General features: G+C 36.3%; 2 protein-coding genes across 2 annotated transcripts; both read right to left on the bottom strand.

The window, feature by feature from the left end:
- Window positions 1-11201: 11201 nt before the first annotated feature.
- Window positions 11202-13350, bottom strand: LOC113355806 (berberine bridge enzyme-like 23). Its single transcript, XM_026598752.1, has one exon. It carries the CDS (start codon window positions 13333-13335, stop codon window positions 11713-11715), a length of 1623 nt encoding a protein of 540 aa, XP_026454537.1. The 5' UTR covers window positions 13336-13350; the 3' UTR covers window positions 11202-11712.
- A 327-nt stretch (window positions 13351-13677) lies between these two features.
- On the bottom strand, window positions 13678-16634 carry LOC113355807 (metal tolerance protein 1-like). The gene is made up of 2 exons (XM_026598753.1): window positions 16078-16634; window positions 13678-15125 (listed from the first exon to the last, which is right to left on the bottom strand). The coding sequence occupies exon 2, from the start codon at window positions 15123-15125 to the stop codon at window positions 13956-13958; it is 1170 nt and encodes a 389-aa protein (XP_026454538.1). The 5' UTR covers window positions 16078-16634; the 3' UTR covers window positions 13678-13955.
- Window positions 16635-18933: the final 2299 nt, after the last annotated feature.

The following is an 18933-nucleotide window of genomic DNA, read 5'->3' on the forward strand; positions in this document are numbered from 1 at the left end:
TTGCAAAAGCCCAGTTGGGCTTTGGATCATCCTAAGCTTTTGTCTTTGTTGAGGCCCAGTTGGGCTTGGATCAACTTGTTAAGCTTGGCAGCAACTTCAGCAGGCCCAGTTGGGCTTGTGATTTTCTCCTCAGCAGCACAGTCTTGTTGGGGTTGGTCTTCAGCAGGCTCACCAGCTCAGGGCTTTGCAGCAGGAGCAGATCAACAGCAACAGGTGCAGAAGGCAGCAGCAGGCAGCAACAGGGAGAGTAACAGCCTCAGTTCCACCAGTTCACCAGCAACATCAGAGGCAGTGCAAATGGGCTAAGCAGTTCACAGCAGTGCACTAAAGCAACAGGCAAGAAGATGCTCTGATGTTGTGCAAGAACAACAAGCCAACAACTAGATGAAGATGTAAACAGCAAGAATGCCCTGTAAGCAGCAAATGATGCAAGTGCAGCTGCAAGTTAAAAGCAGCAGCAAGCAAATGAGCAAGGAAAGAAAAACAACATATGCGCCGCAACCGAGTCCCCGGCAGCGGCGCCAAAAACTTGGTGGGTTTTATAAACAACCTATAAATTGACCTGCAAGTATACAGGGTCAATTGTAGCTAGAATGGGAAGAAAGGGAAAGTCCACAGGGACAAGGGGGAGCAAATGTTGTTTTCTAGCTTCTCTAGATGCTTCCTAAGCTAACATGGAGCTGAATGGAGGCAATAAACAGTGAGTGAAACAAGTAAAGATTGTGGTGTTAAGACACCACTGTGAGCATGAGGGAAAACAAACAGTGAGCAATGAAGGTAAAATAAATGAAAAAAAACAGAAAACAAGCAAAACAGTTGAAGATGGAGGTGTATGAAGATGGATGAGAATTCTCCTTCACCTAGCTAGTTCACCTTGGTTACATCCCTGTCATGTGGTTAGTTAACTACCTAAAGTCCTTGGATAACCCCTAGCATTGTCTATCTGATTAAAGCATAGGCAATCACAGGTCATTTAGGGTCTAGGTCTCTAACTAATATGGCTTTGTGAATCCCTTAGATTATGACTAACTCCTAGCATTAATGGTCTGTTTAAAGCACCACTAATCACAAGCCAGTGAACCTTTGGAATGTTACTAACCTAAATGTTTTGAGCTCAACAGGGTCTAACCCAAATGGCTAACCAACAAAGTTCAGTTGACTTCTCACCCTAGTGGTGAATTAGAACTTAACAAACATGGTGATTTACATGAACATTAACATACACAAGAACATGAACATAACAGTGCAAAATAGAATTGCAAAAAGCATAACATAACAGGACATTGAAATTGCACATTAAAGATTAAAGAACCCTAAATTAACAGTAAATTGACATTGGAATTAAACTGAAATTAACCCAATTAGGGGGTATCTCGGCTAACCAAGAACACCTCTAACAGTGATACCCAACCCTCAATTTATACCCAAACATTAAAATTAGGGTTTCCCCCAAATCCCAAAAATTAGGGTTCCCAAAATAAAATTTACACAATTCGACGCTGACCCATGCTCTGCAATTGTTCCCTATGCTCCTCTCCATTCTTCTGATGCCCTAAATCGAGGTGTTGCATCAAACCCACATCTAGGTCAGTGAGATGCGTGTGGGTTAGATACAACAGCTAGGCTTAGGGGGATAGGATGCTGCTGTTGTCGGGTGGCGCTACTGGAGATCATGGTGTTGTCGGATGGTTGTGGTGGTGGTGTGGTTCGAGAAGAAGGTGTAGCTGGTGGAGGTGATGGAGTTGCAGAGCAGCTCTCTGTTGTTTGGGAAGAAGAGAGGAAGAACCCGATGGAGAAAAAGGGTCCATTTGTTTTGGGGTAATAGGGTTCGGTTGCTAGGGTGTTGAGCGGGTGTAGCGAGTTTTGATGAACATCAAGTAAAGAGCGTTGGATGATCCCATATAGATTGAATCGAACGGCTACGATGGAGAGGTATGTGGCGACCGTTGGATTATGAGATACAACAAAATTGACGACACCAGATGGAGTTAGGTGTTGTAGTGTTAAGCGGAAGTATCGAGGTTTGATGCGCAGGCAAAGAAGCGACCGTAGGATCTAAATGTGATCTAATCCGAAGGCTTGGAATTTAGGTACTATGGTGTTTTGCAGGGACTTCAGATTTTGATGAATCGATGAAGAAGCGACCATTGGATGATGAAATGGATCCGATCTAACGGCTGAGAATGGAGGCGGGTATGGATATAGAAAATGGGTTTGGGTAAGGGTTTTGGGCCTTGGGTATGCCAAGCCCATATCTTCTTTAAGAACAATTCTTCCTTCTTGAGCCCATTTCTACCCTTTTGGTCTTGTGCACAACATTCTTCGCGGCTTCCTTGTGTAATTCCTCCCGGCTTTTCACTACTTTTCTGCTCTTTTCCGCTCTGCTATTCATCCAAACTTTATTTATTACCTAAAAATGCAAAATTAAGTTAGAAAAATATTTATTCTTGAAAACAATGAAAATACAGAATATGGGATAAAATGTAGAATTACTGCACAAAAGATGAGTTAAATGCCAACAAAAAGGGATAAATATATACATTATTTGGCACTCATCACCAACCGGTCAACAAAGGACCCTAGAGCACGCTCACTCGAGCACTTGGTCACCACATGGTCGTCCATCATCCCATGTGGTCGGTCCCTCCTTTACTCAATAGTCCGTTTTCAGTAATTCATCAATTGTTGAAAAATTGATTGAAAATTAGGGTTTCGAAAAAACACTCGCTAAACCACAATTCTGAGCAGTTCAAACACTAATAATTTTATGATTGATCCATCAATCAACATATAAATTAATTATATAATATTCGGCCATGCCAATATTCTAATTAATTATTATTTGGTCACACTACCGATAATCCATCGAATGAGTCAATTGCTCGAATATTTATCCAACTGTCAATATTCAGTAATTCACTGAATGAGCAATACTTGCTTAATTGCTAAAATATTGATCCAACTATCAATATTCATTAATTCACTGAATGAGCAATACTTGCTCAGTTGCTCGAATATTGATCCAACTATCAATATTCAGTAATTCACTGAACGAGCAATACTCGCTCAAATGCTCAAATATTAATCCATCTATCAATGTTCAGTAATTTATCGAATGATAAATACTTGCTCAGACGTTCGTTTCATATATTAACATTCAGTAATTTATCGATCAATTGTTGGAGCAATATTTTCTCAGACTATCAACATCACTTATTCAGAGAACCACGTCCCAATAGACATGTTAAATTCATGAGTCATAGAGCATTCGACTATCATGATCCACTAAACAAAACTTAGACCCATCGTCTAATCAAATCAAACGACTGACTAGTCAAATCCACGTTCATGAGACAACCAATCACGTCACATGGGGGATATTCATTAGGGTTTTGGTCTGGCGGCCTACAGCAGGTGTGTTCATCCACGATGAGAAATGTGAGTAGGTCGTGCAAGAAATTGAAGGAGTTAGCAAAGTAGTGGGTGGACAATCAACCAACCTCTCACGTACGAGGAACTGGTGAAACCACGATTTCCCACTTTCCCACTTTTTCACTCGAGCAACTGTCACACTTACTGGAGATCAATGTGTTTACAGTTTCCGGAAATATAAATAAGTATCTAAGTCCATGATTGAACAACAACGAAAAACACACAGAAATCCACGAGATATTGAACAGACAATCCATCGTCTAACCTAGAAATCATCGTGTGACCAACACTCTTTCAATCACTCAAACTTATTCATCATTTGCAGAAACCCACAACACATTCACAAATCTCCATTAATCTCACACATTTCTCAGTTTCCCTCCTACAGATCAACCTTTTTCCCTCTTTGTGACCGAATTGACTCTGGAACGACCATTGACTTGGTTTAGGCCGGAGTCCTACAGATTGATCTCTCGAACTTAAAAGCACTCCCGTGCAGTGCATCTGTTTGAGGTTAGGCAGTTTGCTCGCTTGAGGAGTATTCGATCGCTCGATCATCTCTTCATCTATTAAAAACCAGCGAACCGTTTTTCCCCATCTACACCTTGGACTCGAAACCAATACCTTTGTCAAGAAAACCTTTTGCAAAACCGCTAGAGTTAGAAGAAGACATTCTTGACAAACCACAAAATAACCCAGAGTATGCGTACATGACTCAAGGGTTTTGCTTTTTAAATGGTTTCTTAGAGAAGGTAACTTTTAGGGTTTCTAAAAATTGATTCGTGACAGTAACACGGGTACTCGTACGAACACAACTTGACCCAACAACCAAGGTACGCAACCGGTCGTATTTTTTATGACAAGACAGAATTTCTGCTATGTGAAAATTATCACAATATTTTTGGCTCAATAAATTTTATATCTCCATAGAAAGACAATTTAGAGCACGCAAGTAGCAGGCAACATAGTTACAATGAAAACAAAAGAAGAACAACATCAGATACAGCCAATACTTTAAGAAAAGTTGTTTGCAGACAATAGTTTAGCTATGGACGATAAGAAAATAGCTCAACTAACATAAAGCAATTTTGCCAACAACATACGTGATTATTAACACATCTTACTCAACAGGATTTTTATGAGTAATTTTTCAATCCTTGTGATTAATTGACAAAAGTATGAGCTCTAAGCTCATTAAATGAACTGTGTTTACGGTTGGGTCTCTTTTTCCTTTCGAATCTAGGAAATAATTCTTTTATAATAAAACTTACTGTCATCATAATACGAGACAAAGTTTGAGTTCTTACCAGAAGAATTTTGACTAGAGGAAGTTGACAATCTGTTGACGATTTCTTTATAACCTTCAGTTATCACCTTTAGGTTATTTCTCATATCATCATTTTTTCTCTCTTCTTCTGAAACCTTGTTCACATCAAAATTAACCATATCTCCCTCCTTGACAGAAGTGAATTCCGTATCTCTTCTTAGACGATTTTCGTTGAGTCGTCCATTATGCTTCTGAGCATTTGAGGAACTCATTGAACTGATTTTCCTGGTAGAATACACAGGGCGAGTACTGAAACCAATTAGTTTAGACATACGAATGTCAGTTACATCTTTGAGGATTAAGTCTAAGGTGTGTTGAAGTCGAATACAGGAATTGTTATTCAACCTAGAGTTTCTCTTTTGCTTAATAGACCCTTTTGAATCACGAAAGAGACATAATTTCTGATCACGAAAGTGATTAGATAGTACATACTTAACATCATCATTTGAAGATTTCTTCCTTCCATGTGATGTGGAACATCCTTGATTAGAGGAGGCTATAGGCATATCTTTTCAGATAGGAAGGGATTCCGATTTTACTTCTGGAACTGGAACTCTCTCAGTTGCAAAAGAAGTAGATGGTATAGAGGAATTTTTTGAACATGCTTGAATCAAGAGTTTACTCAAGCGATGTTCAATTTCCAAAGCATCCTTTTTGAGGCTTGCCTCAAGTAAGATACGTTAAGACTGAACTTCAGCATTTTTTGAATCACGGTCTCTTACTATACCGAGAAGAACATTGACATTTTTTTTTCAACCGATTAAATTTATCAGCTTGGATTCTAACAAGATTTAGAATCAGTTCACTCTCTTCGGCTGTTTCCCTTTTATCAACGGAGATAGACTCTTTTGAAGGGTAATGGGAATAACACATGTCAGTGTCTGTCTGTCTCGTTAGAATAAGAGGTTCTTCTCTATTTGAGAATAACGAATCTTTATCTTTGATAACATTGTCGAGACAGAGTTTTTGTTTCTGGTGACACGTTTGATAGAGATATTAATGTCGTCCATATAATCAGATCGCTACAAACACATACTTTTAAGGTCTTTAAACGTGTTTGTCTGCTCTGATACCAATTGAAAAAGTGGGGGTCTAACAACCTCACCCAATATTTCGCTTAGCAATCTGAATGGACTAACTCCAATATACTTTTAAGAGAATCAACTAGACAGTCAGACTCAATCTTAATAAAAAGTATATCAAGGAGTTATATCTCAATTTCTCGATTCAATACATACTCAAGAAAATAGAAATCTGCAAGTCTAATTGAATACAAGAGAAATTAACTTGAACGGTACCAAAAACCAATGTTCAAGTATCAATCAATTTCAATCAACAACCAAAGGTTAGATTTACCAATTGATCGATTCAACCCACAACCTGTGATATTTAAATTATATAACAAAATATAATGCGGAAAGAAATAACACAAACACCAGAAGTTTTGTTAATGATGAAACCGCAAATGCAGAAAAACCTCGAGACCTAGTCCAGACTGAACACACACTGTATTAAGCCGCTACAGACACTAGCTACTACAAACTAACGTCAGTCTGGACTGTAGTTGAACTCCAATCAATCTCACACTGATCCAAGGTACAATTGTGCTCCTTACGTCTATGATCCCAGCAGGATACTACGCACTTGACTTCTCACCCACAACTAAGAGTTGCTACGACCCAAAGTCTAAGACTTTAATAAACAAATATGTATTACACAGAAAAGTCTACAGGAATAGATAAATCTTTCTCCCACAGAAACACCTACGAGTTTTGTTCCGTATTTTGATAAATCAAGGTGAACATGAACCAATCGATAACCTGGACTTATATTCCCGAAGAACAGCCTAGAATTATCAATCACCTCACAATAATATTATTCGACAAGCGAAACAAGATATTATGGAATCACAAATGTTGAGACGAAGATGTTTGTGACTACTTTTCTATCTTTCCTATCAGAGAAATTAATCTCGAGCCAATTTTACAATTGTACTCAATACAATAGAAACAACAAGATCATATCACGCAACTACAGAGGAAATAGTTGGATCTGGCTTCACAATCCCAATGAATACTTCAAGTCGTTAACCTACAGGGTCTCGATATAAACCTAAGGTTAAAGGAGAATCGACTCTAGATTATACAACTAGTATCACACAGGAGGTGTAGGGATTAGGTTTCTCAGTTGCTAGAGTTCTCCTTTATATAATCTTCAAATCAGGGTTTGCAATCAATGCTACCTTAGTAACAAATCATTCAATATTCACCGTTAGATGAAAACCTGTTTAGATTCAAGATAATATCTTTCAAACGTTAGATTGAATCTTATCTTGTTATACACAAATGAAATGCACGTTCATTTAGGTTTGTGTAACCGTACCTAAACATGTACACCTAGTTGGTTCAACAGTAGTTAACCAAATGGTTAGCCATATGAGAACTTTCATATCAACCATATTCATCTTCACCATAACTAGTTCAAATGACTCAAATGAACTAGTAAGAGAGTTGTTCAATTGCTTAGATCTTATAGAAGTATACAAGACACAATCGAGGCAAAATTGGTTTTGATTCACTCGAATTTATTCATGAACATTATAGCCACGGTTTGCAAATTGCATTCCTTGTTATATAAATGTCTTAGTTCATGAACAAACCAATTTTAGAAAGTAACACAGTTAAGTATGAGTACGAGTATGCATACTTAAGTAACCAGATTTGAGTTTGTTTTGGTTTTCAAACTCAGCAAAAATTCACGGACGTGAACTTTCCGCCAGTATGCGTACGGGTACGCATACTTAGGTAACCGTATTGAGTTGGTTTTGATTTCCAAATTCAGCAGAAATTCACGGTCGTGAACTTCCACCAGTATGCGTACGGGTACGCATACTTACCCAGTCTCCATCAACCATTTAGTACACACACAAGTATGCATACATTTGGTTCCCGGTTTTGGACTTATACACTAATGTGCAAACACACTATATACTTATATCCAAAGATGGTTACATATTCTAAACTCTCATTTCAATCATTGAAACATTCTTAGAGGATGTTATATATAGGTTATTCACACTCCATTTTTCATCAAAGCGATTTTCAAAATATTGAAACAATCAACATGACTTTCGTCACTTGTAAATATGAACTTGGCCAAAGCGAAAGCTTACCAACACATATTTCGAGAAATAGATAAGCAAGATAAACTCGGCTCGAAATAACAAATTTGTATAATCAAAGTCTATATACCAATACGGCTTTTGTCTCAAGATATGAGATATAGTAGATATACTTTTGAGTAATAGAGAAGTTCAAGTCTCCACATACCTTTTAGTCGATGAAGTTCCACCAGTTCCTTGAGTAGTTCTTCGTCTTTGTATGATGAACGTCGTGGTGTCTAGAGCTCAAATACACTTTCTATCCTAGTCCGAGACTTAGCTATAAGTAGACTAGAAATCAAGACTTATAGTTTTGGCAACTAAACTTGACAAACAAGATTGAGATAGCAACGCTTGCGACTTCGACCGAGCAGTGCTCTAACATAGAGGATGTATTTCTATAAACCGAGTTTCTTTCTTGACATAACTAGGTTCAGGAAAAGTGCATGAAGATAGTCTCTTAAGATGGTAGATGCACATACGTCCAGTCCCAAGTTAAAGACCTTTATAAGAGTCAAAGGTAAACTACAAGGAGAATGATATTCACCCTCAAACCTAGAATTGTCAATATTCTTGGATAAACTAGTCACAATTTCCTTAATTTCTAAATTATCAGATTTAGGAAAATAGTCTTTTATTTCTACTAGCTAGATTGTACCTAGTGGTTTTACAGTTCTATAATCCTCAACGTAAACTATTATTTCTAAATCGCTAAACTCGAAAACATTATTTTCAGGATAAACTCTTTCCTCTAAACCATCAACGGCTTCATAATCACAATGATATATTACACCGTCTAGAACAATGGTATCCTTAGTAAAATCCTCATCCTTTTGAATAGGTGAATAGTCATTAATATTATTAGGATTTGAACTAAAAACAACATTATTATCATAAATATTAATTGGTGTAAAAATTTCCTCGTCATTATAATTACATATCTCAGAATCTTAATAATATGAAGATGGTTTAACCTTATCTAGTATTTTCAGATCTAACCCCATCCTCTAAATTAGGTGAATAATTATATGTATTATCAAGGGTAAGATTGGGAACATTATTTTGGAATTCAAGTTCATTATGAGAAATAATAATCTTAGGTGCATTTTGGTCTACATACTTATTAAGAGTCTCACACAGTTTATCCATGATTATTCAAGATTTACGAGTAGTTTCATTGAATTTCTTATGTGATTCTAAAGAAAGACATGAATCACAAGAAGATTTAATTATAATAAATTTGTGTGGTTCCATGAAACATCGTAGAGAACCTTATAAGGATGGAGAACTCCTATATTGTTCATTATAATATTGCTCATTTTCCTATTTGTATGACTGGTCATCATGAAAATAGTAATTTGGATCACCATGGACACCTTCAGACAATTACCATGGTAGTGGTCCCAAGTACTATCCACACTACGGTCATATTGCTGATATTATTCATTTAGATACTCAGTCGGATAATCATTATATTGATCAGTATAATATCAGTTCGACATTTATTATGCACATGCAAACACTGGGTTCACTAATTTAGGTACGCTTGGGTTACCTTGGCGAGATATACCTACAGTCAGAGACAGGTCAGCGGTACAAGGCGAAGGTTTGTGGAATTTCAGCTGGTAACTCCCATAAGACCAATGTCACGGGTTCAGCTTACTATTCCACGAGTTTTCCTAAATTCGGTAATCTGACAATGCAATTGGTGTGTGCACGTGTTATATATATAAAGAAAGTAAATGAAATAAAAATATTTTACAAAAAATAAAAATCCTAGACTAATCATATATAAATAAATAAAATATCTAAAGAATCAAAATATTTCCTAAAATAAATATTTACAAAAAAAAAGAAGATAAAAAATAAATAAATAAACTTGGATACTTACCTGTTTGGGTGCAAATTTTATTTCCAATTTAAATCCCAAATACTCTGCACACCAAAATAGAATATACGAAAAGAGTAAAATCTAATTAAATAAAACCTAAACATAAAATAAACTAGCAAAATATTTACAAAAGTAAATCTAAAACCTAACCAAAAGGCAGGTCTGCATCGGCGGCGCCAAAAGTTGTAGTTTTTGCAATGGTAAATAGAAGGTCCGATATTCAGGCCTGTAGAGATATACTGATTTTAGACTTAATAAAAAAAATACAAAAACAAAAAAAAAGGTATGATAGTCAGGCTTGTAGACATACTGATTTTAGTTTTTACAGTGGTAAATAGAAGGTCCGATACTCAGGCTTGTAGAGATACTGATTTAGACTTAATAGGGGTGGCCCTACAGAGAGGAATTGGCACACACTTTGTGTCTCGTGTGCCAACTAATTTCTTGAAAGAGCCTGATTTAGAGTGATGTTCTTTTCAAACAATTGTACTTAATGACAAATTAGAAATATTGAAATGAAATTCAATAAAATATAAAAGAAATAAAAAATGAAAAATACACATGACAAGCGGAAAAAAATTAATAAATAAAAAAAAAATTGGAAAATATGTGCAAAATATGGTATCAAGATAAAGAGAGAAAAGTCCAAGGTTTCAGATTCCACAACTTCTAATGGTTGTAAATTCAATAATTAATTTCTCTAACTTACTCTCAAAACTATACAAGGCCATTTTGAACCCAATCTCATACCTTGGAAAATTTATCGTTAATGAAATAAAAAATCGACTCAAGTCGATAATCGAAATCTTTTGCTAGAATCTAAATTTCCAGTTTCTTAAAACATAGTTATTAACGATGGGATGTTCTCATGCAATTATGTGTAAAACTGTAAACTAAGTTAATCCAAGTGGCTCTTGCACGACATTCCTTAAAATAACCTTAATTCAAAAAGATTCCAGTTTTCATTGGGTTAAGCTCAAGTGGCTTTTGCACCAAGTTATTCAATGAAAAAGATTGAAAGTATAGCTCTTACACTTTTGATGACACATGAAGTTTTTTTGGAGTAAGCATGCGACATGATATTCGAAGGTTATCGATATTGAGAGACCGTGTATTTGAATTGATTCGGTTGATAACATGTTGGAAGAAGGACGACGAAACCTCTAATTTGCCTCTGATATTCGTATTGGTTTGCTTGTCTTAGTTTAATTTAGCTTTAATCATAATCAACCCTTATTTACTTAAGCAGCCAAAAGTAATTGACAATTACGTGCACCTCCGTGGGAAAGAACTTGTTCTTAATATTATTTGTTCTTATACTATTCTCTAATCTACATTATGAAGTAAGAACTTGGTTTCATTTGTTTAATAAACGAAAAATGCTCCTTGAGAGAAAAAGTGAAACTGGCAAGTTGGCAATTTTCCCAATAGTAGTTACTTTTTTTTTTGAAACGTGAAGTACGAATAGCCGTGTAATTATCAATATATTTAGCCCTCTTGCGTTGAAAACTTGTCAAAAAATACAATTGCTGCGTTGCCTATGTATGCGTCAGCAATAAGATTGCAGCAACAATGGCGATATATTTCGGAAATGATAGGTTGACCGAATGCTTTTCCCGATTTTTTATCCCACATCTAATATGAATGGGATCCACCACTGCCCTTTACCAATCCATATATTAGAGAGTTTAGATCTCTTCCGTCCATTTCTGTGTCGGAACACTTTGCCGAACAGAAGCTCGGTAAGTCTAGCACTTCCGGATGTACTTGGATCATCGTATCAAAAGACTCCATAATGTTTTGAATATTTCAATTTATTGATGGAAAAATAAAATATTAGCAATCCTATCTCACTCTCGTACAATTCAAGAAGTAAGAGGTTACTCGGAATTTATTAGTCACCTACATATCACTTAGTGATATTGATGCTGAAAATGGTGGAATACTTTGTTCATCGTTGAAGTAATTTTGCGGATCAACTTCTTTCTTAACCATTGCCAATTTCTTGAAATTTCCTTTGAAATACTTTGTTCCCCATTGGGTAGCTTTCAAATAATTCACATTCGGAAGATCATTGTTCTTACCCAAATCAAGATCTCTATAATTGACATAAGCAGCTCTTGGCGAACTCGAAACGTACGGAGTCATATAACTGTAAAGATTCCTTATCCAATCTATATGTTTTTGAGCCGGTTGTCCTTGATTCCACTTCACAATATATTGAATCTCATACAGATTACCTTTTCTATGTGGGAATGGTAGAGCTGCCTCTGAAATATCATTCATCTTTCCACCAAACGGCTCTAAAATTATGTACACCATATACATTTCCTCTTCAAGAACTCTTTTCCAAAGCCCTTCCAACCCGGCCTGGGAAACCGGTTTTTGCACGTAATCGGATTTCGCTTTGAAAGGCAATGTATCAGGGTGTGTTCTATCTAGCAGTTGAGAAACTTGTTGATAGTTTCCGATGTTCACGACCGAATCAATCCAACTCATCTCCTTGCAGTCATTTGTGGTTAACCCGAGCTCGGGGAAGCTTTGTTGCATTATTTTGAGTAGATCTTGAGCACCACCAAGGTACAGTGAGTTGAAAACAACTTGAACTGTTTTCTTCCCATTCCATGTGCCGAGTTGTACAACGAGTCTAATAAATAGATCTTGAGGAAGTTTATCAGCAACTTGTTGCCATTTCATAACAAGTTTTGTTGCATCTTGTTCTAGTACTCTTCCAGGTGAGAAAACAGTGACTACTTGTGGAACTTGGACTAGTTTGATTTGCCATGAAAGAATTATTCCGAAACTCGCACCACTTCCACCTCTGATTGCCCAAAACAAATTTTCACCCATCGATGTTCTATTTAGGATTTTCCCATTAACATCAAGTATTGTGGCATCAATAATATTATCTGCAGCAATACCATATTTTCTTACCAACATTCCGATACCACCTCCGCTGAAGTGCCCACCAACACCCATCGTAGGACAAGTCCCAACAGGGAATGCCAGAGTTTTACTTTTTTCATTAATCCTGTAAGAAAGTTCACCAACTGTTGCACCAGCCTGAACCCAAGCGGTTCGAGTGTTAAGGTGGATAGAGATCGATCGATAATTTAAAAGATCGATGATTATGAACGGGAAATTTGAAGTAGAAGATAAACCTTCATAGTCATGACCTCCACTTCTTACTCTGATTTGTAACCCATTTTGTTTACTACAAAGTAGAGCTTTTCTTATTTCTAAAGCAGTCTTTGGTGTAAGTATGATAGTTGGTTTTTCGGCTTTGATTGAAGTGACCAATCTAAGGTTTTGAATGGAAGGAGAGTATAAAAGAGATGAATATGAAGATGTTTGTGAGGTGTGAATTTGTGATAATGGATGTGCTTTTGAAGACATGCATTCAAGAAAAGTGTTTTCAACAGCACTGATTGTTGAAGTTGATGAAGTGGTAGTACCAATCCATGAAACTGAAAACAGAACTATCAAGAACAGATTTGTTAGTGAGTTTCTTCTTGATGAACCCATTTTGTGTAGTTGTGATCAATTTGACTAATCTTGGAAGAGTATAAATAAATGAACTTATCATTAGTTAATCATGTTTTGCATCTTGGCGCACGTTGAAAGAAGATTAGTTGTCGGCAAAATGTTTGGGCTTATCTAATGAGTTGATGTCACAAGCCCTTGTCTACTTAGCCGACTTACGGTCTTGCAAGTTGGACAAACCAGTAGGTACTATCCAGGAAAAAAAAAGAAAGAAGAAGATTAGGTAAATAGGTACTCAAGATTAATAAAGAAATGCAAGATAGATTTATGCATTATGGCCCGTTCTCGAGTTTCCTCCTGCCCACTGGTAACACAATTTCAGAATCGTCAGTTTCACTCTTCCTTGAGAGTACACAAAAAGGAATGCAAATACAAGGAAATATACATTCAACATTAAAGGAATCATTACAAACAAATAGACCAGTAAAAATTCAAACACAGGCATACACAAAACTCAGACTGGTGAAACTCGGATATCTTCGGTGATTTACTTGCCAACACTTGCTTGTACTCGGTGAGGAATCTAGAATTGGCTTGGCCAGGTAGTGAGTAACTCGGCCGAACTGAAGAATCAACATAACCCACACTCATAGATCATGCTTCTAGCGTTCTATCTGTATAGTTAAATGGCTTATATTGTAAACCCTCTTAATATGATCGCTAACTTTGTCCAGCACCAAATCTGCATCAGCATCAGGCTTTACCTTAACATGGCATGCCAAGAGTACCTTACCAACAGTGATTGCCCAAATGTGAAGTTCATGAATAGCAATAACTTCGTCCATCTCGCACAAATCTTTCTCAAGCATTGCTGCATCGATTTCTCTCGGTGTACTTTCCATAAGAACTTCTAGTATGTTCCTCAACATTCTAATAGTTGTTCCGAGCACAATTACCGAGAAGATGAGTGTACAAATCAAGTCGATTATTTTCCATTCAGGTTTATACCAGATGATTGCCCCTCCAATCATAACCCCAATACTTTGAATTGAATCACCGAGAACGTGCAGATAAGCTCCTTGTATGTTGATATTTCTTTTCTTCTTCTCTTTACGGCCAACTTCAGAAGATTTCAGCAACGGCTCTGAATGGTCTGAACCATGCTCATGGTCATGACTGTGGGTATGTGAATGAGGATCATGAACATCATGGCTATGGTTATGGCCGTGGCCATGATCGTGACCATGCTCACCATGATCATGACCATGCCCACCATGTCCATGATCATGACCCAATAGAACAGCCATGACAATATTAACCACCAAACCAAAAGCAGAAACTAGAAACATTAAAAACCCTTGAACTTCACCTGTATCATTGATGATTCTAGAAATGGCTTCGTATACCAATATTCCAGCTAAGAGCCATATCATCTGGATGGAAACTAGAGTCCCGAGGATCTCAATCCTAAAGAAACCATAAGATTGTCGTGGAGTTGCTTCCCAACTTGTTGCCCACAAAGAGAATAAAGAGATGCCAAAAGCTGCAACATCTGATAGGAGATGAGCGGCGTCAGTTAAAATCGCTAGACTATTAGCTTTAACACCACCAACAATTTCTACAGTCATGAAAACAATACAAAGGGCAATAGAAATCCAAAGCTTCCTCATGGATGCTGCACGTTCTTTGGCATCCTTAGAAAGTGCTCCCACATCAGAAAAGCCACACGGCAGCCCACTACAAGTTTTGGTAATCCCATGACTTGATCCTTCAGATATCACGTCTCTGCTTATTTCAACGATATGCCCTGGTTGGGCATTTTGTACTTCCATCTGAAAACAATAGAATATAGGCACTCAGTGGGAATTCACAAATATGAATATTGAACTTATTCACAAATTAAGAAGAAAAACCATGAATCATAATCAACAAACATGACAAAGTAAACTTCTATTCCTATGAAACAACCTCACTGTAACACTAAAACATATTTGCAGAGAACATCACAAGCACAAGTTTGGAGAAAAGAAACGACAAACAAAGTACGAAAATCATTTACATGTATCCACATAGGAACTTGAAAGAATAACCAAATGCATCTCCAACAGTCCAACCTATGCACATTTTTCAACTTAGATATTTATGGCCAAGGAGCTATGAAGAAGCCACCCACGCCATTGTTCGAACTTACAAACCTAAACGTCAATAGGGATTTTGGATACTGATCCACCCCAAACATTTGAATCAGCAAGTATTTTGTAATTCATGCATCAAAAAAGGAAACCAGATTACCCAGCCAACAGGCTTAAAGCTAAAAGTCTATTAACTGCTTTCTCTCAATAGGTTCCATAGCTTCCCTTACATTCCAAATGCATAACTTAAGCCATTCTATAGGACCAACGCAGAATCGTCCACTATCAAACTAGTGTCTCATTTCACAATATCTTAAATGAACACATTTCACATCAAGAAACAGATGAACTGAAGGATTTCATAAGCAAAAGATCAAGTCGAAGTTGTATGAGAATTCAATGTACTATACCTAAGAATATCATGTTCATGGACGAAGCGTAGAACAAATTTATGAAACAAAAAGATTACACCACAAAATCCGAATCAAGAAGAATTAACTTTATGAATCAGATTAATTGAACCTAGCAAAATAAGATAAATTACATACAGAGGAATAAAAACTTTGGAATTAAGAGCAGAAAATAAAAATTAAACAATCTGTATTTGAAACTAAGATTCACATTGATAAAAGATAAAGGGATAATAATATACCGAATAGATTCAGAGAAAAATCCACAACTCTATTAATTTTTAGCTTCTTCAGTGATTGATAGATATTCCAATAAATATACAGAAAAACGTGAAAATGGAGTTTGGGTTTCTGCTGCTGCTCTCGATTGTGTTCAGAATTCACAGCATTTGAAAGCTTTTCAACTTTATGGGTAGAACCCTAAACGTCTTCTAGCGATAGAATTTAATAAAGATCCTAACCCCAAATTAGAACTTTTCAAACCTTCTAGAAACCATAAACCCCAAATTAGGACTTTTCAAAACTTCTTTAATGATTGGAGAAGATTTTTTTTAAAAACGGAAAGAATAAAGCAAGAAGAATGCACAAGATTAGTTATCCAATTGAATCAGACACGATGGCTGTGGAGATGATAGCTGTGAAGAAGATTTTGAGCAGGTTATGCTGACTTGCCCTTTGGGAAAATGAGATAATGCTGCTGCTTAGTTCGCGGAAAGGGTCAAAAGCAGTAGGAGAGAAGTTGAACTGCAAACTCCATAGTACAAAGTACAAACCAAGTACAGTCGTCTTGGATGGTTACAAGTCAACTCAGCGACAAGCTTATTCTTTGCAAATCTAAAGAGGTTAAATACCCATTCCATTTAATATATATACTTATAGACAACAACTAGAACTAAGAGCACTGAGCTGATAAAAAAAATGATGCGTACCTGTAGAAACTGTGGGTTTTACAGATGAAGATAAAAGATGTAATGGGTGTGAAAAAGGAGTCAATGGCGGTGGGCTTGCTTGACGTGACAAGATGACCCACGTGATATAGGCACCATAGGGGACTAGGTAGAGATTTTTTTTTTTTTCTTTTAATTTGGATCTTCTTGTTTCTGAGATGGGGTGAGGCACGCACCACCCAGGACACAAAGGATGGCGGACGACGGAAAACTGGAGTATTTTGACGTGACAAGACGACCCACGTGATAGGACTAAGTAGAGATTTTTGTGGGTCTTCTTGTTTCTGAGACAAGAATGTTTGGCACGCGCATACGCGCTAAAATCATTGATTCCCGTCGATAACAAAAACAACATTTCATAATAAAAATCAAAATATTAAATGATCAATTGAATCACCATACAAAAATATACAATACTATACAAAGATGGCAATATAGCGTGAATAGCTTTCACCCTTTTATCTTTTCTTCTTTCAAGCTTTTTATCGAACAGCTTATGTGTAGTATTTTGTTTTTGAGCAGGTGGGTTTGCTATGTATAGAACTATAGATAATATCAAGATTGTTGGATATTTTTAATAATGTTTGCCGTTACAAAAGGGGGTCCGGGGGAGACATCCTCACCGGCACAGAACAGCGTCTCCTAGAAAACTTTTCTGGTTTTGAAATTCGAAACCTAATTCGATGCAGAATTTTCTACAGTCACGTCTCTTCCCATTAATGGATGATGACCTTTGAAGTCTACCGGAGATGTAAGGACATCTCCAAAAGGCATGAAGCCCTTTAAAAATGCGAAAGATTCTTCCCATTAATACACATCAATCAATCTGTTTACTTCTTCTCTAATAGCATCATCAGAACCTTATACTGTGAATTCTTGGTCGGATTAAGGAATTACAATCCTTGAATTCGATTACGGTGTTAGGGCTTCATTAAATTCTGAAGGCATAATTCGAGAGACCTATTGTACTCGCCAAATTAATTTGAGAAATCTCGAATTATTGTCTAAAAGAATTTAAAGAGACTTGAAATCAGGGGTACATCATTAACCCCCAGAGTGAGTTTTCTTCTTCTCCATTTCAATAACTTTCTCCCTTTCTAAGTGAATACTAAGAAAATTGTTTTAGCACAAAATTAGCACAAAAACAAACAAATGAGAACAAAAACAAACAACATAATAACAAATTATCAGAAAACTAAATCTAATTAAAAATAATTGTATCTTCCCCAAAATAAAAGGGGGCAAATACCCATTCCATTGAATAAGACTACTCAATCTATGTATTAATAGACAACAATTAAAATAACTAAACAAACAAGGAAATCAAAAGCAAAAAAAACTTCGCAGTTGAAGAAAAGAGCAGAGAGATAAGAAAAATTGGTGACGAGAAAATAACAGAGCTGAGAAAAGAGCAAAGAGATATCTAGAATGAGAGCAAAAATAAGGGCCTGTTTGGTACAGTTTTGAAAAACAGTTTTCAAAAATAGTTTTCCACTGTTTTAAAAACATACCCTTTCTTCCTTGTTTTTATTTTCTAAAAATTGTTTGGTAAACTGTTTTTGAAAACAAGGAAAACCAACTAAATCGGATCAAATGTAAAGATTCGTCTAAGAGATAGTGATATTAGCCATGACTCACTTGCAGTCATTCCCCCATCTCTTACTTTGTTCTGAAAAGAAGAAAACAATAAAGAAAAGAAAAAAAAGAGAAAACACAGAAAACAATAATTTGTTGTTTTCATTTTTTTGTTTTTAAAAACAGAAAACAGATAGAAAACATTTTCTGAAAATGTCCCTACCAAACACGTTTTCTCCTGTTTTCTGTTTTCTCTGTTTTTAAAAACAGAAAACTGTTTTTGAAAACTATACCAAACAGGTTCTAAAGTTTGTATTTCTGAGATTGTAGAGGAATCCGAAAAAGGGAGTTTAAAATTTAAATGGGGTGTGAAGATGATAAGAAGTTGTAAGTGGATAAATTAATGTAAAGCACTGAGCTGGTAAAAACAAATGATGTGTATTTATAGCAACGGTGGGTTTTGCAGATGAAGCTAGGTTTGTATTTTTGTTTGTTCAAATGATTACTTTGATTTCAGAAAGATTTATGCTTTCTCTCTTAGTATCTCTTAATATTTTGGTTGCAGAGGATTAAGAT

This window comes from Papaver somniferum, chromosome 3 (genome assembly GCF_003573695.1).
Source record: "Papaver somniferum cultivar HN1 chromosome 3, ASM357369v1, whole genome shotgun sequence".
In the NCBI taxonomy this organism is placed as follows: Eukaryota; Viridiplantae; Streptophyta; class Magnoliopsida; order Ranunculales; family Papaveraceae; genus Papaver; species Papaver somniferum.

Coding starts and splice junctions, on each gene's coding strand:
- LOC113355806 (XM_026598752.1), bottom strand. CDS start 13,335: ATGGGTTCATCAAGAAGAAACTCACTAACAAATCTGTTCTTGATAGTT.
- LOC113355807 (XM_026598753.1), bottom strand. CDS start 15,125: ATGGAAGTACAAAATGCCCAACCAGGGCATATCGTTGAAATAAGCAGA.